This window comes from Diabrotica virgifera, chromosome 3, assembly GCF_917563875.1.
Source record: "Diabrotica virgifera virgifera chromosome 3, PGI_DIABVI_V3a".
NCBI lineage: Eukaryota > Metazoa > Arthropoda > Insecta > Coleoptera > Chrysomelidae > Diabrotica > Diabrotica virgifera.
In genome coordinates, this window is record NC_065445.1 from 274,700,838 (window position 1) to 274,724,541 (window position 23,704).

At 32.0% G+C, this 23,704-nt stretch overlaps 1 protein-coding gene across 2 annotated transcripts in view; it reads right to left on the reverse strand.

Moving 5' to 3' along the window:
* LOC126881725 (NADPH--cytochrome P450 reductase) overlaps window positions 1-23,704 on the reverse strand; it is a 217,556-nt gene that overhangs the window by 159,583 nt on the left and 34,269 nt on the right. The window contains exon 1 of one of the 2 annotated variants that reach the window (XM_050646178.1): window positions 11,331-11,387. The exons of the other annotated variant lie outside the window; for it this stretch is intronic. Within the exon in view, the coding sequence (XP_050502135.1) occupies window positions 11,331-11,372 (42 nt within the window). The 5' untranslated portion in view covers window positions 11,373-11,387. Of the gene's footprint in view, window positions 1-11,330; window positions 11,388-23,704 lie in introns of those variants that run through there. 2 annotated transcript variants of the gene reach the window in all.

The following is a 23,704-nucleotide window of genomic DNA, read 5'->3' on the forward strand; positions in this document are numbered from 1 at the left end:
GTTGCAGGACTGAAAATAAAGCACATAGCAAGTTGAATTTTTTTTGCTTATAGAAGTGTACTGTACCTTTCATTTGCAATTTGCATAACTAAAATCGATTAACTACCACGGCGTCAGGATTTTTTTAAATAAACATTAATTCTACGCGCAGGACAGCGGATAGTTTGCTCTGATTGGGCATTCCAATGACCTTTGATAATGATTGATACATTTTAATTTTTATTACATTTCGATATAAATAAATAAATTTGTTTATTTCAAAATAAAAACATACTCTATCCTTTGAAATAACACTTTTTTTAGCAAAAACTTTCTTTGTTCATATATTTTAACTTAGAGAATAAAAGTTTATTATTTTTAAACATATGCAATTGTTTAAACAATATTTCACAAACAATAATAAAATTAGTTTGATTTTTGTGGAATTAAAATATTAAAATACAACAAAATATAGAGTAAGAAAATAATATATTAGATAAAGATTGGAAAAAATTTTGGTGGAAATCAACTTGTGTGAATCGAACACCGCTGTCCTGCGCGTAGCACCAAAAATTAATGTTTATTTAAAAAATTTCCTGACGCCGTGGTAATTAATCGATTTTAATTTTGCAAATTGCAAATGAAAGGCACAGTACACTTCTATAAGCAAAAAAATGAATTTTTTTTGCGAAATCTGGATTGCAAAATTTATTTTGCAAAATCTATTAAACCGATCTTAATAAAATTTACAGTGTTGTTTTACTATATCATAAAGTTTTTCTGGGTAAAATATGAAGGTCCTAAGTGTAGCATAAATGGTTGAAAAACGTAAAAGGCGAATACTTGTTTTTGTATGGTTTTTTCGCAATTATTGCTATTTTGCAACAAGGGTGACTATTTTTTAAATTTTTATCCAATTCTATATTGTAGGAAATTTAATAACGCAACTTTTATGTCAATACAACTTTTCTCGGAAATGAATACTTTTAAAGTTATAATCAAAAAACCAGGAAAAAATCGAATTTTTCCTTCATTTTTTGACATTTTGATTATTTAAACAATGTTCCGGACCTTTTTGAGAGGGAGGATAACTCAAATATTATTATTTGAGTTATTTTCAAGCAATTTCTGCAAAAAAATTTGAGTCACCTCCCAACGTCCAAATTTACTAATATTTTTACAGATGCGCCCTGATCTAAAACCAGTTGCTTAGAAAACAAAGTTTTAAGGTTTTTATTTTTGGTTTTATTGACGACCTCTTCCAGAGGGGCCCTTTTATGCTGAAAGCGGTTTTATTGCAACCTTAAGGTTTACTTAAAAACCAAATGGTTTTAATTTTAGTTTTATTCTACAGTTTTAAAGCATCCTTAAAAGACTTAATAAACCCGTTCGGTTCTACTTGGGTTATCAGTAACCCTGGGCACCTGTTGCTTCGGGGGTCGGTTCTGATTGCGTATTCGTGTTCAGTGACGCTAAAAAAACCCTGAATAACAAAATCTGACCCCTAATATACTGATTTTGACATGTTTATGCAGTTTTGGATGCATTTTATGCACTTTAAAATCCAATTATGCATTTCCACCCATTTTTGATTGTAGACTTTTTTTGACGTCACGCGTCACCCTGAAGACAATGCAAAAAGTAGCAAGTATTCTAAATGCCCTGCTCTAAAAAGAAAGCGTTGAAGGCGCCTTTGATGAGGAATTTTTGAAGTTATACTTCTTTAGGGACGAGGGTGAATTTTTACATTCCCTGGCGCATGCGCACACCGACAGTATGGTATTACAGTCGCTACATCTTTAGGTAGCGCAAATAAGGTGTGCGTGAAAAGAATATATTATTAGTGTTTTTAGTAAATATATTTATTATAATTTTTGTGTCTTTGGATTTGTCTTCCTCGGGAATACGATATTTTATAATAATAGTAAGTATATTTAAAGTATTTTTGTATACTTCACTTGGTCTATTAAATTTGTCAGTATGTATGAAAAATCTTGTAACCTCTCAAAGCAAAGGGAGTATAGCTCAGTGGTAGAGCGTGTGACCGGAGATCGAGAGGTCCCCGGTTCGAATCCGTGTGTTTTCGAATCCGAAAATTTTTGGAAAGTAGTAAGTAAAAATTAGTTTAAGGTACATTCCATGTCAAATCACTCAGGCAAAAAATTTTGGATCTCCGATTTGTCTGAAAATTGGTATATAGCTTCTGCGGGACGTAAAAATAAGATATTTAAGGTCAAAAAACCTTCTTCTTCTTTTTTTCTCAAAATGTGATTTTATGCGATTTTACAGTGATTTGGTGTTTATTTAAACAAATTTGCATTTTCTGTCGTAAAGTATCAATGAAAAACATAATATTTTAATAGAAAGGACTCAAAAATGTCATTATATGGCATTATAACAAGTTATTTTGAATCAAAACAAGTTTTTGATCAAATTTTATAGTGTAAAAAACGTTAAAATACCGTTTTTTACATTTTCCTCCATTCCCAAAATACATCATCATCGATTTGGCTGAAAATTTGCCCACAGATATCCAAAAGATAGAACTTTAAGTGGTTAGAAGGATTTGAATTATATTACAATACCAAAAAAGTTACATGCAGTAATATCAGACTCAAAAGTATATATTAGTCCAGTCGGGATAGCATTTGACCTTGAATGCCGAGCTGCCCAAAATTTTATTTTTCTGATCTTTAAGGGAGTCAATAGTAGCCTAAATTTAAAATCACAAATGAATTCCTCCGTTACGTTAGCCGCCATCTTGATTTTAAAGGAGAACCTGTTTGGCTCAATATCTCCGCCATTTTTAACTTTTCGACAAAAATGGTAGGAACTGAAATTGTTCCAAATAAATCGTATTTACAATTATTACAATTTCTTTTTAACAATTTTTGTCGTGAGGTCGATATTTTCTAGTTAATTTTACTTACAGTAGGCGCCTATATTTTTGACTTTAATATTGCATGTAACGTTTTTGGTATTGTAATATAATTCAAATCCTTCTCACCACTTAAAGTCCTATGTTTTGTCTATCTGTGGGCAAATTTTCAGCCAAATCGATTATGATGTATTTTGGGAATGGAGAAAAATGTAAAAAACGGTATTTTAACGTTTTCTACACTATAAAATTTGATCAAAAGCTTGTTTTGAATCAAAGTAACTTGTTATAATGCCATATAATGACATTTTTGAGTCCTTTCTATTAAAATATTATGTTTTTCATTGATACTTTACGATAGAAAATGCAAATTTGTATAAATAAACACCAAATCACTGTAAAATCGCATAAAATAACATTTTGAGAAAAAAAGAAGAACAAGATTTTTTGACCTTAAATATCTTATTTGTACGTCCCGCAGAAGCTATATACCAATTTTCAGACAAATCGGAGGTCCAATTTTTTTTTGCTCCAAAATTGAGTGATTTGAAATGGAATGACCCTTAATCTTTAAATAAAATATAAATAACCTGTTGAAAGTATATTTATTTCGTTGAAATCATATAATAGAAGTATAACTTCTTACGTGCGTACAAAGTACACACACATTCTTTTTTTATTCGTCCGTTTCGAAAATGAAGTCAAAAACAATTTTATATCAGTACGCCAAGTGTAAACTTGAACGTTGAACTCTAGATGTAGTAGATTGATCCACGTACACGAATTAAAAATTGTAATGGCTTAATGAACATCGTAATTCAAAAAACCTGCCGTGTCATTTTCGAGGACTACGTGCCGATGTTGGCTAATGCTTTTTTTAGAATTTCAATTCCTGTTAATGAAAACGACTGACCACAATGTGTTTAAAGGCAAACGGTAGTATTAACTAACAGCGAAACATTGTGCGAAATTTGATTGACTATATTATTATGGTAGGGGAGCCCAAGCGGGGGTTTTCGCAGTTACTCGAGCGTGTCAGATTATCATATGGGGAGAAACCTGGTATCTGCAGATGTACCTCTACCATATATGTATTGGCTCTTAACACAGGAAAGTTCGTTAAGGGGGGCCCGAAAAAAAAAATCTATCCTTAAAAATACTCGAAATTGTCCGATTAAGATAAGGTAAGTTAAGTACATGCAAAACAGTGTATATTTTAAAAATCTGACGATTTGAGCGGAGCGTAAGGAAATGGGCGAGTCAAAAAGTTTCACAAAAAAAAGGGAATATTTCGGGAAAGAACGTCAGATCGAAAAACTAAAAAATACGTCTTCAATATTTTTCAAAAATCCATCGAATGGTACTAAGCATGACGCCCCACGGAGAGGGGTGGGGGGTAAATTTAAAATTTTAAATACAAACCCCGCGATATTTCGCAAAATGAACATCAGATCGAAAAACTGCAAAATACACTTTCAAAATGTTTTTGAAAAATCTATCGAATGTCCTGTGGTCGTGTCCTGTCGAGGACACGACCCCCATGGATGTGGAGTGGGGGGTTACTTTAAAATCTTAAATGGGACCCCCAAATTTTTATCGCGGATTTGGATTATTTACGTAAAAATAAGCAGCTTTTATTCGAGACATTTTTTCGATTTATGGATAGATGGCGCTATAATCGGAAAAAACGATTGTTGGAAATGGAAAATTAAATTAAAATGGAAAGTCCCCACTAAAATGGAAAACTTTACTTAACTTTTTTTGGTTTTAGGACCTACTCTTCACAACCCAACAGGTCCCCATAACGCTCGAGTGACTGCAAATTTAGCATACTTTGCTCCCCTACCATTATGATTACCAGAAGATACCAAAATAGCATAACACGAATTACAGCATATCCAGGGGCAAATGTAGCTTCAGACCAGAATTTACTTCCTATGCGGCGCAGTGATATTCTCCCATAGATCCCTACCGAAAGGGCGTTGACAAAAAGTGCAATTCTCTGAGCAAAATGAGATTCCTACTTGACACTTTTTAATTTTTATTAATAAAATAAAAACAGAGGATCGGTACGTATTTTCGGCTGCAATGCTATTCAAATGAGGATTCATTTTTTTCGAATCCTGAGAAAACTAATAAGTATTTTTGAAAAATTTAAACGCAGAATGAAAGATTACGTTATTAGCGAGGGCCGAAAGTCCCTGAGAACTTCTATAATGTTTATTTTAATAAGTTACAGGGGTGAAAAACTAAGAGAAAATTTAGTGTGATTTTTAATTTCAAATATATCATTCAAAATAAACTTTTTATTTATTCTAAGGGACTTTCGGCCCTCGGTAATAATTTAGTCTTTCATTCTGCGTTTAAATTTTTCAAAAATATTTATTGGTTTTTTCAGGATTCGAAAAAAATGAACACAATGCCGTGGTAATATTTTCCAAATCTATCTTTATCTTACAACGCACTCGCACAATATACAGGGTGTCCCGAAAAGATTGGTCATAAATTATACCACAGATTCTAGGGTTAAAAATAGGTTGATTGAACCTCATTTACCTATATACAATAGTGCACACAAAAAAAGTTACAACCCTTTGAAGTTACAAAATGAAAATCGATTTTTTTTCATATATCGAAAACTCTTAGAGATTTTTTATTGAAAATGGACATGTATCATTCTTATGACAGGAACATTTTAAAACAAAATTATAGTGAAGTTTGTCTACCCCATAAAAATTTTATGGGGGTTTTGTTCCCTTAAACCCCCCCCAAACTTTTGTGTACGTTCTAATTAATTCATTATTGTGATACCATTAGTTAAACAAAACGTTTTTAAAACTTTTTTGCCTCTTAGTACTTTTTCGATAAGCCAGTGTTTATCGAGATATTTTGAATATTTGTCGATTCCACCACATATTTGTATATGGTTAAGTACGATTATAGAGACCTGTTAATAATCTGAAAATTTATTTATAATTTACATTTTTAGGTATATTTTGAAAAAGAAGCCACATCTCGATAAAAGGTGACTTGTCAAAAAAAGACTAGGAGACAAAAAAGTTTTAAAAATACTATGTTAAACTAATGGTACCACAATAATAGTTTAATTGGAACGTACACAGATATATGGGGGGTTTAAAGGAACAAAACCCCCATAAAATTTTTATGTAAATATATTAAAAAAGAAGCCGCATCTCGATAAAAACTGGCTTATCGAAAAAATACTAAGAGGCAGAAAAGTTTTAAAAACGTTGCGTTTAACGAATGGTACCACAATAATGAATTAATTAGAACGTACACAAAAGTTTGGGGGGGTTTAAGGGAACAAAACCCCGATAACATTTTTATAGGGTAGACAAACTTCACTATAATTTTTGTTTTAAGATGTTCCTGCAATAAAAATGATACATGTCCATTTTCAATAAAAAATCTCTAATAGTTTTCGATATATTAAAAAAAATCGATTTTCATTTTGTAACTTCAAAAGGCTGTAACTTTTTTTATGAGCACATTTGTACTAAGGTAAGTTAGGTTCAATCGAACTCTTTTTGATCCCAGAATATGTGGTATAATTTATGACCAATCTTTTCGGGACACCCTGTAATATTGTCAGCATTATATTGTCAGTCAGACACTGACAATCAGTGACAATTTTAAATATTTGACATTGCATCGGGAATATGTTGAGTTATTGATTAAATATTATTGATAAATAATTGACTTAAGACGTGAACTTAATAAAAAGTTATTTATTGTGTATTATTTGTGGAAAATCCAAGCAGAGAATACATCAGGATAGTATATTCTGTGATCCAAGTATTTTGTTGTTAAAGATGTTCAAAATTGTAAGCGTTCCATAACAATATATTATTAAAAAATCACTTTAACACTTTTCCTCTTTTCTCGATTGAGTATTAGTCTTTGTTGTACAAATAAATTATTACAATCACTGAATACATAGTTGGTGAAAAAATTATCACATTTATTAACTGAATTAATAATTTGCAATTATAAAAATAACAGTTATTCCAGAACATTCAAAACCCATCTCTTTAAATTTATGATGACATTTTCAAGTAGAATGACATTCTAGTAATGTTTACATATCCATACCAGTGTGAATTTTACTACACGTAATTTGCCGAGTAAAGACAGAAAAAGTAGGGATACACGTAAAATATTTGCGAATTATGTACCCATAGCCTTATAGGTCTGGATCCCGCGTATGAAAAAAAGTTAATTAATAGCAAGCTGAAAATTTGTTAATAGCTTAAGGGTGTCTAGTCGGATAAACTTTGATATAAGGGAACACTGGAACTGGAGCAGTTTTAATTGTGGAACAGGTTAAAAATTTGGAACGGTCAGACCACGAAAACGGCACATTTATTTTGTCCCACAGAACAGACTTAAACTCTCCGAACAGAGATTAAACTCTCATGCAAAAATCAGACTGCTATTTATCACCAAATGGGCGTTTTAATGAGTGGAACATGTAGAATATGTCAAATGACAGGAATTATGACAGGTGATAAATACCAGTCTGATTTTTGCATGAGAGTTTAATCTCTGTTCGGAGAGTTTGAGTATGTTGTGTCGGACAAAATAAATGTGCCGTTTTCGTGGTCTGACCATTCCAAATTTTTAACCTGTTCCACAATTAAAACTGCCCCTGTTCCAGTGTTCCCATATATCAAAGTTTATCCGACTAAACACCCTTAAGCTATTAACAAATTTTCAGCTTGCTATTAATCAACTTTTTTTCATACGCGGGATCCAGACCTATTAAATGTCTGGAAAAACTTTTAAACTTCATTATTTTAAATATATGGCCAATTAAATACCCCTATTTAGCAATAAATCGATCAGATGTATTTGTCAGTAATGCAGCTGATTAAAAGTAAATATTGTTAAATGTAAAACTGATCGGTTCAATCAAATTTTTGGTTCATTTGTGTTGATTATGTTTTAATTGAACTTGTTATAAAAATAAAATCGTTATCTTTTTCTGTAAACTAATTTTTCTAATTGGAAATCAATGATTTCTTCATTATTTCATTCAATACGAGTATGTAGTATATTCACTCAAAAAAATTTCGTTCGTAATATTGATTAACAGTGATTATTGAATAGTATTTCGTTGTAACAACAATTTAATTTTTTGTTTCAACGAACTTTTAGACAGTGATGAATGTATTTGGTTATTGTCACAATGATTGAATAATAATTGTGAAAATAACTAGAGTACATTAATCAATAACATTCAATTTATTCAGCCAATAAGTTAGTTTCGTATATTTAATAAATAATGTTAATTCTGGCAGCAACTCACTTTCTTGATTTCGTAGATGATAAGCAATTACATTTGTTTATCGTGACAACGTACAGATTTCATTAAAACAATGTACAAATGTTGTTAATATAGAGTAATATTTGATTATTCCATAGATGTAAACTGATTGTTGTGACAACGAATGCATTAATCAATCTACTACTGCGTTTAATAAACACAATCAATGCGTTCATGATAACAATAAACGCAGTTGTTGAAACAATAAATGTTTTGCTTGACCAATTGAAATGTAACGGCTTTTCCTTATCGTGATACCCCGAGCTTCTCTGTTACCTCTGCCGAAGTGAAGAATAATTTCATTTCGTTTCCAAGTGTAGTCCGTACTGGAAGGAAGTTTTCGTGTGTCTATTATCGTATTCATTTTTTTCGAATCCTGGGAAAACTAATTAGTATTTTTGAAAAATTTAAACACAGAATAAAATATTACAGTATTATCGAGGGTCTGAAGTCCCTGAGAACTTCTATAATGATTATTTTAATAAGTCACAGGGGTGAAAAAGAGAAAATTTAGTATGATTTTTAATTTCAAATACATATACCATTCAAAAGAAACTTTTTGTTTATTCTAAGGGACTTTCAGCCCTCGGTAATAATGTAATCTTTTATTCTGCGTCTAAATTTTTCAAAAATACTTAGTTTTCTCAGGATTCCAAAAAAAATGAATGCGTTTAAAAAGAATTCGATCGAAATTTTGCACCTACGCTCTCAAAAAGGATTAAAGTGTTATACATTTTTGGAAACACTATTTCAAACGCGATTAAATGAGCTGTCACATGATGAACTTTCCCATTTAAAAAAATCAAAGTTGTGCCTGTCACCTGAAGAGGTATCGCGTAAAGTTCGAAACATTGATGTTATAATATACTTTGATTATTTTAAAAATCGACCTGTCCGAGCGTTTTGCTTATGTACTAAAAATAAATAAGTTAATAAGGGGGGTAACACTTATTCCAGCGCACTGTATAAGTGAAATCATATGATAAATCACACAGTGTAAAGTCCATTAGATTTAGGACAAAAAAGGGAGATTTGCAAAATTATTAATTTTGCAAATTAATATCATACATTGGATAATATCATACATTGAGCTAATGCATTCAGTAATTATTAATATAAAATACGTTCATAGTAGGAATGAACGAAACTGATTGTAGGAATGAATAGAATTGCTTGTAAGAATAACCGTATTTATTGTGGGAATGAACGGAATTAATTGTAAGAATAAACGGAAATAATTGTAGAAATAAACGAAATTTATTGGATGTATGAAGCAGTATACGTTAGGAGAAATAACACTGTTTTTGACACAACGAATAGTCTGCGTCGGTCAATTAACGACGTTGTTGTTTCAATGAATAGTGTTCGTTGACTCAGTGAACAGTGTTCGTAATATCAATAAACGTAATACATTGGATCAACTAACGAAAATAATGAATTGATGAACCTCGCTTTGTTGTTCCAATAAAACCAAGAATGGACAAATTTTAAGTACTGCTTTTGTTGTCTGAATTAACATTTTTATTAATATTACTTACCTTTTTCGTTGAGTGTTATTGTGACTATGGCAGAGATAATATTAGCGGCTGCTGATTGCCAAATTGGGTGGATCTGTGTAATATCTTCTACTGATAAAAAGATACTTTGACGCATTCTAAAAAGATTTGAACAATAATGCGCTAAGGAAAATTTCTAAAATGCCTTATCTTAAGTATAACGAAAATAAAGAAATATACATGGATGTAAAACAAATATCCAGAAAAGGCAGATCGGCAATTAGGTAGACCAGGATCAAACACTTTGAAAATGGCAAAAAAAATGAAAAAAAATGTAACAGGATGAATCCCAATGTAAAAGTAAGACCATGTAATTAAAGGAAAGAAAAGACATTGAAGAAAAAATAAGTGAAATGGGGTGAGTTTTTAAAGGTAAACAACAATTCATCGCGATTTCCTGGAAAACTATAAGTTCTATGGAAAAAGGTAAAATGGCAAGGATGTAGGTAATACAGATCTACAACTTTTGTATTTACACTTTTTTCACACAACATTTAAATTTATACCTACTAAAATTTAAAATAGCCGAGTATTGGTTCTTTATTTTTATCTTCTCCAAAAAAAGAACTTTTTTTATCAAAGGTGAAGATTTCTCAAACACACTTAACTGTTTTATTTAAAATATTTATTGTTTCTTCTTATTTTGATTTAATATCGAAAAAGTAACTTAATTTACAATGGAAAATTTTCACGTCAAAATATCTGCTTTTCGGTCGGTGTGCTTTTTTTCGTAAAGACATTTTTTCTCTCTATTGGTTGCTGTCTTACCACGTTTGTGATGTTCTCCCTGTCCATCTTCATCTTTCCAGCTATTTTTCTTAGCTGCTTCAAGTATTGGGATTCCATATACCTATCTAGACAGCTTGAATAGTTTACAGCAACTAACAAACAGAGTAAATGAAGTAGGTGAAAGATTTGGACTTCTAATATCAAAAACTAAATTTATGATCATCAGCAAAAATAAAATTAGAGACGCCCAACTACTTATCAATAATACAGCAGTGGACCGAGTAAAACAGTCTACCTATCTTGGAACAATAGTAAACGAACAATGGGATCTCACAAGAAATAAAAGGTAGAATAGAGAAGGCTAGGAGTGCATTCAATAACATGGCCAAACTCTATAAAAGCCACAACCTTAACCTGGAGATAAAAGTAAGGTTCCTACGATTTTATATCTTCTCAATATTGTATTACGGAGTTGAATCCTGGACATTCACTCAAACAATGGAGAAAAAACTTGAAGATTTCGAGATGTGACTATACAGGCGAATCCTAAGCATATCATGGACGGACCAGATAACCAACGAGACCGTATTACGAAGATTGGGAAAAGAAAGAGAGGTATACCATTAAAAGGAGAAAGTTAGAATATTTCGGACACATAATGACTTAACAGACTTGTCATAATGTCATAATGACATAACAGACTTGTCATTATTTGTGGTTAACGGCAATTTTTCAAAGTGATATAGGTAAGTGGCTCGTTTAGAATTAAATAATAAAGACTGCATAAATTTTTGTATGTATACATAGTGTAAGTTTGTCGTAAAAGACCAATAAAACTTACCATAAATGCACAACCTATCCTAGACATCCAATAATCTACCATTGTTATTTTATCACACAACTCTATATAGTTATTAATAATTAATATAATTATTATACTTTCACGGGCACCAACCAAAAAAAATCTCAAATCTGAAGATCAGAAAAACCGCGTCACTAAGGGCCACCGAAGAAATATCAAGCGACTGTGGAGCCCAAACCAAACTAAAAGTGAATCCCGGTACGAAAAGGTGGTGGTAAGTCATTGGATGGTATTCGTGGTGGTAATCTTATTATTCAACCTGACGTAACTAACGATCCACGAAATGCAATGCAATGCAATCTCTTCAAAATGAATACATTATAAAGCAGGTTCGTTAAAAAAGAAACATTGCTGTGGTGTGCAGGCCCTTTCTTTCTTCTTTTTATACGCTTATTAGTAGTACCTACAGCTCCTTTTAGTCCAGCTTGTGAGGACACTGCCGTATGAAAAAATTCAGATTCTGTTTCTTTGCGGATTCCTGTTTAAAAATGTTCCGTTTAAACAAATCAAAAGGGTGCCGGGCGAAATTATTTAAACAATTTTTTTTTCAATTTTAAAAGATCACCTTGTTTGATCCGAAAACCTATTTTTTGGGTGGTTTTTTAGGCCATTCTAAACAAAAAATAAAAAGAATGTGTGTGTAGTTTGTACGCACGTAAGAAGTTATACTTCTATTATATGATTTCAACGAAATAAATATACTTTCAACAGGTTATTTGTATTTTATTTAAGGATTAAACTAACTTTTACTTACTACTTTCCAAAAATTTTCACTAGTAATACCACTAGAGGTCAAATTATTTCCGGAAATTTTTTTGAGATCATGAATATTTTGAAAATTTCCCGAGTCGCAGACGAGGGAAATTTTCTAAAAATATTCATGATCAAAAAAAAAATTTCCGGATATTAATTTGACTTCGCGTGGTATTCGGTAAGAAAATTCCACACCAAATTTGCATTTGAAAATCCAAGGCTGCATGAACAGATTAATAGCGCGCCATAGCTTTGTCAGCAATTATTTAGGCTTTCAAATTCGTAATTTCTACTCATTGTAGTTGCATGGGAATACCATTTCAAGATAGAAAATAGTATATTCTTCAATTTTACATAAGTTTTGAGTAACTACAAGTGATAGAAAATTATTTTTTGGCGTTTTTAAAACTAAACTACGCAAAATTGAAAGTACTGAATGGGAAAAAGGTAAATAAATTAGTGTCTAAATATTATATATATTTTATTAGACATAGAAACTTAATTGAAAACATTCAAAGTCCTGCATTTTCGCCATTAAGAAGAGAGGAGGTGTCCGAAGAATACAGAAAACATCTTAGCTTTGTAACTAAAATGAATCAAAACTAAATTATGTAAACAAATAAAAACCAGTCTGTCAAAAATGTTATTGTAAACGTCAAAAAATTTCCACTATAATTCGCTGTTGGGTACCCCACGAGCAAAAAATTTCCGATAAAATACCTCCGTTGCCATGGTGATCTGTCAAAATAACGTATTTTGATTGGTTCAAAATTACAGGTGTGGAATTTTCATTAAAACAATACCAAAAATTAAAAAAAATAGAAAACACACGGAATCGAACCGGGGACCTCTCGATCTCCGGTCACACGCTCTACCACTGAGCTATATTTCCTTTGCTTTGACAGGTTACAAGATTTCTCATACATACTGTAACATTCAACCGAGCGTTCGTATTTATTTACGACTTTATTATTTATTTATATAAGTTTTCTTTACAAATATTTAGCTTAAAACTAAACTCCAATAAAAGCGCGTTCCACTTAAATAAGCAAATAACGTTATTCTTGATCATTCGAGACTTCGCCACCTTTAGCTATTGCGTGACCTTCCACATACCGCGCGTCTCTCTCCGCCGATTCCACGTATATCGTGCTTTTGCTGGAATATTCTCGAGATACAACCGTTTGGAGCTGCTAATTGCGGTCGGTGATTCATTATTTTGCTACAATACTGACAAATTTAATAGACCAAGTGAAGTATACAAAAATACTTTAAATATACTTACTATTATTATAAAATATCTTATACCCGAGGAAGACAAATCCAAAGACACAAAAATTATAATAAATAATACATTACTAAGAACATTTTTTTTTTATTTATTTATTGTTTATACATATGACCTGGCCTCTAGTGACTAATCCAGGTCGTTTTTTCCTGATGGGATTACAGATATTTTTTTATATTTTTACATTTTTTACTAAACTACTTAATCCATTTTTACAATTTATTAATTAATTTGCCATAATCTATTAATTACATTAACCCATTTAGCGCCAAAGGTGCGAAAACGCACCATTTTTTTGTAGAATTTTTTTTTGGCAATTCGTTAATTTTTTTTAAATCTTTGTATTTTTTAAGCAACCAGAAGATATAAGTGTAACTAAATTTAATTTTGTTTAATTTCCAAACTCATGCTTTCATCACAAAAATATTTTCTAAATGTCCGACATTTTCAATCCTTTGACGCAACTTTATTTTTACTGTAGTAATTTTATCGGCATAACACTTTTGTGGTCAAATAAATTAAAACATTATTTTTTTAACCCATATGTACACCAATTGTTATAAAAATACAAAAAAAATAATTTCTGAGTCATCAAATCTCGTGTTTGAAAATAATGGTTCGATAACGAACCATTGGCGGAAGTCGACATATAATCCTGTCTGATCAGGAATAAGTTCAAGGTGATGCACAGGCAGTAATTTGTTGGGATATTTCTTTATTATGTGTAAAAACACGTATCCACTATGCTTTCACTCCGAGCTCCTGCAACTGCTCCACATAGTGGACACGTTTGGCGCTCCCGGGCTGTGCAATTTTGCGCACTCTGCCTCGGCGCTCCAATCTGGGGAGGTTTATATGTAAGGGAGCGCATACCGTATCGATTGGAGCAGTTGCAGGGAGCGCGGAGCGCAAGAAGTTCGTGAACATAGTGGATGGTTGGCGCTCTCGGACGATGCAACAGTGTGCGCTCCGCCTCAACGGTCCAATAGGTGGCGGTTTATATGTAGAGGAGCGCATGCATGTAGATGGGAGCAGTTGCAGGGAGCGCGGAGCGCAAGAGGTTTGTAAACATAGTGAATGGTAGGCACTCCCGGACCGTGCAACAATGCGCGCTCCGTCTCGGCGTTCCAATTGGTGTCGGTTTATATGTAGAGGAACGCATACCGTATCGATTGGAGCAGTTGCAGGGAGCGCGGAGTGCAAGAGGTTCGTGAACATAGTGGATGGTTGGCGCTCCCGGACCGTGCAACAGTGCGCCAAAGACCGTGCGGCAGTGCCTCGGTGGTCCAATATTACAAACATAGTGGATACGTACCTTTAGAAAGACGGGTATTCTGGTATTCAGTTTTGTTATAATTTAGGGTGGGGGGGGGGGGGGCTCCATTAGGGTGGATGTGTAGTGTTGTAGACAGTAGACAATATGTCGATTCGTCGAATTTATGCAACTGGCACAGTGCAAGATACAGGATTGGAAAGTGTAAACTTCAAATATCTAAAATAATTTCTAAAAAGGATAGAGGGCCGTTCGACTTCACTTTGACAAAGAAGCTGAAGAAGGTGTAGGCAATGTTCTCACCATATTATTTTTGTTTATCAAAACTTCCAGGTCCATTTACACTCTAAATGTTTTGAGACTTTTCACAACAAATAAAATTGTGTATTTCAATTTTTATATCTCATTTCCGCCAAAGGTTCGAAAACGAACCATTTTGTTGTTGTGACACCTGCCATTATCAAAGTGTAAAAAAATTTTTTTACGAATGTTTAAGTTTATTTTACTCTAGTTAATCAAATATATTACATATTATTGCAGTATTTCTTTGCTTGGCGGTTAATGGGTTAAACAAGTACATTTAACAAATTTAAATAAACAATATACATTTGTTAAAATATTTTTGGTACTATCAACTCCCTTCTAAGTTATAAAGACAGTCCTTCTATTCAGAAGAGAGTTGGTAATCTTTTTTTTTTAATTTAATGAATTATTTATTGAATTATTATTATTATAATAATTGTAAATATCTATTTTTGAATTTATATTTTATTTTATTTATTTTAACTTTATCTTGCTCAACTTCATCAGGGTTGGATTATTTGTTGTCTTCTTCTATTATTATATATTTCTTGTTGTTTTTTAGATATTATTTCTGTTAGATTGTTTAATATTCCAAAATATTCTTAATTTTGTAATATATCTTTTATTTCAATTCTTTCTAATCTTCTTCTCATTTCTCTATATTCTTCATTTTCTATAGTATTTTCACAATGTAACACTATATGTTCTGATGTACCTAGTTCTCCACATTCACAATATGCATCATCTTTTAAGTTAAATCTTTCCAAGTTGGGTACGGTCCATGTCCTGTTAAAAAGTGTACTAATCCTTGTTTTGGATTAAAATAATTTGGAATGTTTTCTAATATTGGTATAAACGTCTAGATTTTGTTGAATTTTCCCATTCATTTTGTCTTTTTCTATTTATTATTTCTTTTAATTCTCTTTTATTTCTTATATCTAATCCTATTATTTGTTTTTCTGTACTCGAAGCCATTTCTTATCGCACTGGAATGTTCTATTTTTACTAAAAATCCATTAATATGACGTGGCCAAAATAACTTTTAATTAATAAAAGATACTTTGCATTTGACCTTTACTTTTAAACGAAATATGATTGTTGAACTATCACAATACTATATAATTCTCATTTGAATTTGGTAATTTTGAAATCAGGTGATACAAGCAGCTACACCAAAGTCTATTTACAAATATTTGTGATGATAAAAATCTAGATGATTTTTATCATCACAAATATTTGTAAATAGACTTTGGTGTAGCTGCTTGTATCACCTGATTTCAAAATTACCAAATTCAAATGAGAATTATATAGTATTGTGATAGTTCAACAATCATATTTCGTTTAAAAGTAAAGGTCAAATGCAAAGTATCTTTTATTAATTAAAAGTTATTTTGGCCACGTCATATTAATGGATTTTTAGTAAAAATAGAACATTCCAGTGCGATAAGAAATGGCTTCGAGTACAGAAGAAAATATTAGAGACTCCACCGGCGATGGAAGTCAAAATTCCAATACCTATTATTTGTATTATTTTTTCATATTTTTCTTTTTTTAGCCAATAATTACATGCTCTTTTTTGTGTTTCTAAATGCATTGGCATTACTCCAGTTAAAACTGTGAGTGCCTGTGTTGCAGTTGTTCCAAATGCTCCCGTCATTCTTACAAGAACTCCTCTCTGAGCTCTATTTAATTTTTCTGCATTTTTTTTTTATTTAATAATCTATGTGCCCATACACTTGTACAAGTATTGTATGTGCAAGTATTGTACTTAGGTATATTCTCATCTGTCGGAACGAAATTCTATATTCCTTCTGTGCTAGACTAGCAATGCTATGCATGATCTTTGTTGCCTTTTCACAAACACAACTCATGTGTTTTGTAAATAATTTTTGTTCGTCTATTATAATACCTAAATATCTTGTTTCCATTTTTCTTTTTATTGTTTTCCCTCTAATTTTTATAATTGGATCTCTTTCTAAATTTCCTTTTATTAAACTATATGTTGTTTTTGAATCTGATATTGTTAATTTTACTTTATTCATCCAATCATTTACTCTTATTAATACTTCATTTGATTTATTTTCTAATTCTCTTCTTGAGTTTGCATCTATGATCAACAACAAATCATCTGCATATGCTATGCTTCCAAGCACTTCAGGATCTATAGTCAATTGTTCCAACAGTTCCTCTAGCATTACATCCCAGAACATAGGTCCACATACTGATCCTTGTGGACATCCTTTTGTGATATGTTTTGTCTTTTTTCCTGTTGGACAGCTTAGGCTTGCATATCGGTCTTGACAGTAGTTTCTGAGACTTGCGTACATATTCTTTGGACATCTCATTCTTCGAAGTCTTTCAAAGAATGACGGCCACCAAAGATTGTCAAAAACCCCACACGTCTATAAAGATCATTAAAACATACTTTTTTATGCTTTCATTTACTATTTCAAATACTTTATTTATTGCATCTTCTGTTGATCTACCTTTCCTAAAACCATACCGACCAGGATGTAATCCAATTTTTGTTCTTATTTGATTTAATTTTTTACATAGTAATTTTTCTTGTAATTTTCCCATTGTTTTCAATAAACATACCGGTCTATATGATTTCGGTAAGGCAGGATCTTTATCTTCCCCTTTATGTATTATTATAACTTCTGCTTGTTTAAAATTATTGGGAAACCTTCTTTGTCTAAGACATTCATTATATAATGATGTTAGTACTGGAATTATTTGTTCCGACAATGCTTGAAGTATTTCAACATGAATATTATCCGGTCCAGGTGCCTTCTTTCTTTTCATTTCTCTCATACTTTCATATACTTCTTCTTTTGTGAATTCCTCTATTTCTCTTTCTTCTTCTATTTGGTATTTACTAAGAACACTAATAATATATTCTTTTCACGCACACCTTATTTGCGCTACATAAAGATGTAGCAACTAATACCATACTGTCGATGTGCGCATGCGCCAGGGAATGTAAAAATTCACCCTCGTGCCTAAAGAAGTATAACTTCAAAAAACGTAGGTTGTAATTTTTCTCAGAAGATTTCGAATTATAAACGATTTAAAATCTGAAAAATGTGAAAATAAGCAATAATATGTGATAATAAACTTACCTAAATTATTGTTGTTCTGAAGCTATTTCCTTGTGAAATTTTTGTAATCAACTATTCTAAATTGGAAATAAGCCACAATTTAACTAAAAAAAATGATTTAATTAAAGTTTCGACGTCCACATCGGATGTCGTTGTCAAAATACAAAATATTAATATTTTGTATCCATCCACATTATCGTCCACAACGACATCCGGTGTGGAAAACGTTAATAAAATCATTTTTTTTTTCAGTTAAATTGTGGCTTATTTCCCATATAGAATAGTTGATGTAAATTATTATTTTTGAGGGTACCAAGTGCTTAAATTGAAGTTTAAACATTCAGTTTCAAGATTCTAAAGAGTAATCCGGACTTATTTCAATATAGCCGTTGTTTTTTAATTATTATTAATTATGCGCCGCCACTCGAGTTTTAAGCCGCCGCCCGTCGCACTATATGGTACGTAGGTATCTGTCGCACTATATGATTGGCGTATTTAATTAGTCCATTAGCAATAATTAATTGATTAAATAAATAAAATGTTTTAAAAAATGGCCAGCCAATCTTCGACGTTGCGATTTAATTTATCGAACGACTTCGTTGGCCTTATAATATTATATCTCTTGACAGCGTTTGTTCTCACTATTGGTTTGGTTAGGATTCGGGTCGTGATATGGTTCGAAGATGATTCTGAGGATTTTTCTTTCAAAAATCCGATTTTTGGTTCCACACACAATCTTCCGATTGGAATTCTAACTTCTTCTTTATTCCAGCATTAGGAAGCTCGCATACCAAAAGCGATATCCGATCGATATATGTAACACGCAACATCCCATATAGTCCAGACTGTATCGTCGCCCCCGTTAGGTAAATTATTTCGATCCGTCTTTTTTTGCACAAACGTTTTTACTTAAATAAAGGTCCTTATAACAAATACACGGTGCCGGGAGGTGCCGCGGTCGGATAATTGTTTAAACAATTTTTTTAAACAAATTTAAAAAATCAATTTTTTCACTTAGTACCAATTTTTTTAGATTCTTTGGGACATTATGAGCAAAAAAATCTCTTATGATTTTTCTCTAGAATTAATTGTTGTCGAGTTATACGCGATTTAAAATTTGAAAAACGCGAAAATAGTTATTTTCAAGGCTTTAACTCTGTTAAAAATTATTATTATGAAAGTCAGAAAGTGACTAAATCAAAGTTTAAAGCCCCCTTACATGATCCTGAAGAAATTTGTGACATTAATGTATTAAAAAGCTGTTATTTTTAATTATTAACAATGAGCGCTAACAGCGTATTGAGGCGGCCATCAATGTGGGTGCGAGTAAGATGCACCATTGGACTGCCGGAATGGTGCATCTCTTTTGCACTCACATTGACAGCCGCCTAAATACGCTTTCAGCGCTCATTGTTAATAATTAAAAATAACAACTTAGTAATAAATTAATGACACAAATTTTTTCAGGATCATGTAGGGGGACTTTAAACTTTTATTTTTCACTTTCTAACTTTCATAGTAATAATTTTTTCCGAAAATCGGTCAGAAATTTAGATATTTTTGAAAGAAACGTTCGATATTTCCTTATACTTAGCCATTGCCTGGAAATGAAAAATAACTGTACGGAAATGTTATTTTCCACCCACCTCTACCGAAAGTATACTTTTCCGGACCTGATTGTAGGGAGCAAAGTTGTACTTTTCCTCCCTAGGGAGGAAAAGTAAAAGTGACGTCATAGTATTTCATTCATGAAATATAACTTATTGACGCCCTGTGCAATATCTTTTTTTATTACTAAGTATCTATACATTTTAACGTTTATTTATAAAACTCCCAGTAGTTTGCAGAATGGTAAAAAACAGTAAATTGTTATTTTGATTTAACAATGTTTACATTAATAATTTGACTTATATTTGACAGTTATATTGTACCTACTTGTTAGTTTTAGTTTTAATAAATTTTGTTCGTTAGTTACATAAATAAATTAAGTAAAAATGAAAAAATGACTTGTAATTTGAGAAAGGTGGAAAAACCATATGTATAACATGGGAGTAAAGTGCCTTTTCCTCCCTTGAATGATTATTGCCCTCCGCTACGCGTCGGGCAGTAAACTTCATTCTCGGGAGGAAAAGTAGCACTTTCCTCCCTTGTTATACAAATAGCTATTCCTTACTATACATAAGGAATAGTATATTGTACAACAGGGAGAAATATGTCATTTTCTCATGTGTTGTATACTGTACTTTTTCTACGGAATGGGACGTTTCGGCGTCGCCGTTTCGGCGTGGCCATTTCGGCGTGGCCGTTTGGGCGTAGAGCCGTTTCGGCGTAGGCCGTTTCGGCGTAGGCCGTTTCGGCGTCGGCCATTTCGGCGTCAGAAATTTTATTTTAGTTGACTAAATACCTACATTGAGGTTTATTGGTCAGGCAATTTTTTGGAAAAAAATCTTTTAATATAGTTATTTAAATACATTGGAGTTCATTGGTCACACAATTTTAACATTAATGGTCAAGTAGATCGCATTTCACGGCTTGTGGGAAATTTTGATGCAAACGGGGATGTTTTAGAATTTTTAAGAGGACTAGCACATAATTATAATATGTAAGTAGGTACTTTATTTTAATTAATATTTCGTGAATAAGTTTTGTAGGTTAAATATAAATGTCTTGTATGTAAGTATAAATGTTTAAAAAGTATAAAAATTTAGTCAACTAAAATAAAATCTCTGACGCCGAAATGGCCGACGCCGAAACGGCCTACGCCGAAACGGCTCTACGCCCAAACGGCCACGCCGAAATGGCCACGCCGAAACGGCGACGCCGAAATGTCCTAGACCCCTTTTTCTATGGATGCGGTTGTGTCATGACGTCATGAGTTTAAACTTCAAAATTGAATAATTTAGGTGCTTTTACGTATATTATATACATAAATTGAAATAAAATACATATACATGTAGTTACTTAATATTCTTAAAATTTATATACTTACCTTATTTATTTAAAATTCTAATTAACAGTTATTTTCGAACAGTTTTGAAAGGTAATTCCTGGTAAGTTTTGCTCCAACACATTTTATTTGACAATATTAAATTGTGCTTGTATTGTGCATGTTACCATGGAAACGGCGATCATATATCGTCGCCTTAGTACTATAACTTAATAACTCCAAAATTGATGTTTTTGAGATAACTAGTTCACAAGATGTATTTTATTTGCCTCCATATTGTGTAAAAACTTGATAGCTCGCTCCAAACGGGTTAAGTATTTATTTATGATTGACGAAAGTTGATAAAACTCAAATGCCCCTAACATTCAGTGCTAAAAGTTGACAAAGATAAGTTATCAAGCTATTATTTAATCGAAATAATCGTGAATACGACATACACTGAATGCTATAACTAGATAACTCGAGTTATCTAGTTGTAGCACATGTTTTTTCTGAAACCATTGAGCTTACCACATAATTGCTATCTGTTTATTCGGTTCATTTTAATGCAAGAATTGTTAGCAGATCTGGTAACCCCCATAGCAGGGGGCTAATTTTCAACAAAATAATGTATAAAATATTAGTTGTGTTAAAAAGTTCACTTATATGCAACTTGACACAACATGCGACATTACCAAATGTTAACATTATGGTAGTGCTAAAAGTTGATAACTTTAATTTTTCATGGTTTTTTCCATATTGGAAAACAAATTTGCACCGTATTCCTAAATAGATCAGTTGCCAAAAAGTTAAGGAACAGTATTTGAGATCCGCAGAGGGAATTCCGTATTTACCAACATCATGGTAGCAGCACAAATATCTTTAAAATCTTTAAACTCGTTTATCTCAAAACTACTAATTTCGTGTTATCAAGTTATAGTATTAAGACGACGATATGGAAAACCGTACGAGAACCCGTGAGAAAAAATATTTCCCACTGCAATGGCCGACTTTTCTCACTTCATGAGAAATTGTTCATTTTGAATGTATGTAAGTAGTGAGAGAAGTTGCACATTGTATAACATCCATAGAAAAATATTTTTTCCTTAGAGCAGATTCAGAACAAATTTATTATAAGTACTGTCAAAAATAAGCAAATACGTCAAATTTGACAATTCAATATTTTTGTTTCTATAGTTACAAAACATGTACTTGGTGGCATCACGAATATTACGAATAATACGTCAAATTTGACAATTCAATATTTTTGTTTCTATAGTTACAAAACATGTACTTGGTGGCATCACGAATATTTGAGTCAGAATATGTCTATTTGAAAATTTTAACATATTTATTTTAATATAATTTAAATGTTAGATTTTCGAAAAAATAGTATGTATACCTTGCAGGAAAAGCAACATTCCCGGACTCTGTATTCCCTTGTCTCGGCTTGCGCCTCGACAGCAATCTTTACATCGTCCGGGAATGTTAAGCTTTTCCTACTAGGTACACAATGTACTATTAACCGAGTTATTAAGCCTTAAAAATGGCCATTTTCTCTCGTTTTTTAACTTTTAAATCGCGTATAACTCGACAACAATCAATTTTAGAGAAAAATACAACCGACCTTTTTTGCTTATAATGACCCAAAGAGTCTAAAAAAATTATACCTACGAAGTGAAAAAATTGATTTTTTGAATTTGTTTTAAAAAATTATTTAAACAATTTTCCGACCGCGCCACTTCCCGCCACCCTGTGGATTTGTTATAAGGACCTGTTTTTGAGTAGGTTTGGACAAAAAAACGAATCGGAATAATTTACCTCAAGGGGACGATGACACAGTCTGGTCTAATATGTTTCACAGGCATCCCTTGAACGCACTTAAACTAAAATTCCTAGAATTCCGATGCAACGGCGATCGGATTCTCAAGAAAAGGGCAGTAAAGAGTGCCCAGATGTGCAAATGTGTGTGTTTGGAATTAGGGCGTAGAATATAATTAGGGATAATAGGATAAATTTATTTAAGTTTTGAGATAATAATACGTTTATTGAATTCAATTTTTTACAATGATTTGTTTACTTATAAAATAAACGTAAAAAAGTCTTAAAAGGATAAACGTGCTTGTTGACTTATCTATCTAATGTTTACAGATTAATACCTATTTACAGTTTTTTGACAAATCATTTTTTTAGAGATTCTAACTATGTTCGACCGCAGACGTTCGGATACAATTAGCGTCTCTTTGCAAAGACAATGGCGTCGACTTTACAAAGTAACAAGACACTTACTCAACACACACACTACACATTACATCTGAGTTAGTGATAAGTTATCCAATTACGTGGCTAAAGGTTCTAGTTCTAAATCAAGGCCAGAATCAGAGAAAAAAAAACATGTTGTTTTCTAGTATAATTTAAATTTATTAAATTGTTACACAGATCCCATTTTTCTTTAGTCCAAGTCGTAAATAATTTTATATGTTCATAATAACATAATCTAAATCTTTCTACTTAACGGTGCAAGGTGTTTAAAAAATACATTTCATGTATCTATATCATATACAAATCGTCTCCACTCTTGTTTATTCTTAGCCCTTCGCTTCGCTTCAGTCCCAGTTGTGTTCTTCTCTTACAATGATGTTTCTTATTCTATCGCGTCTTGTAATTCCTTTTACTTTTCTTGGGTACTTCATGTCCATTGAGTTTATT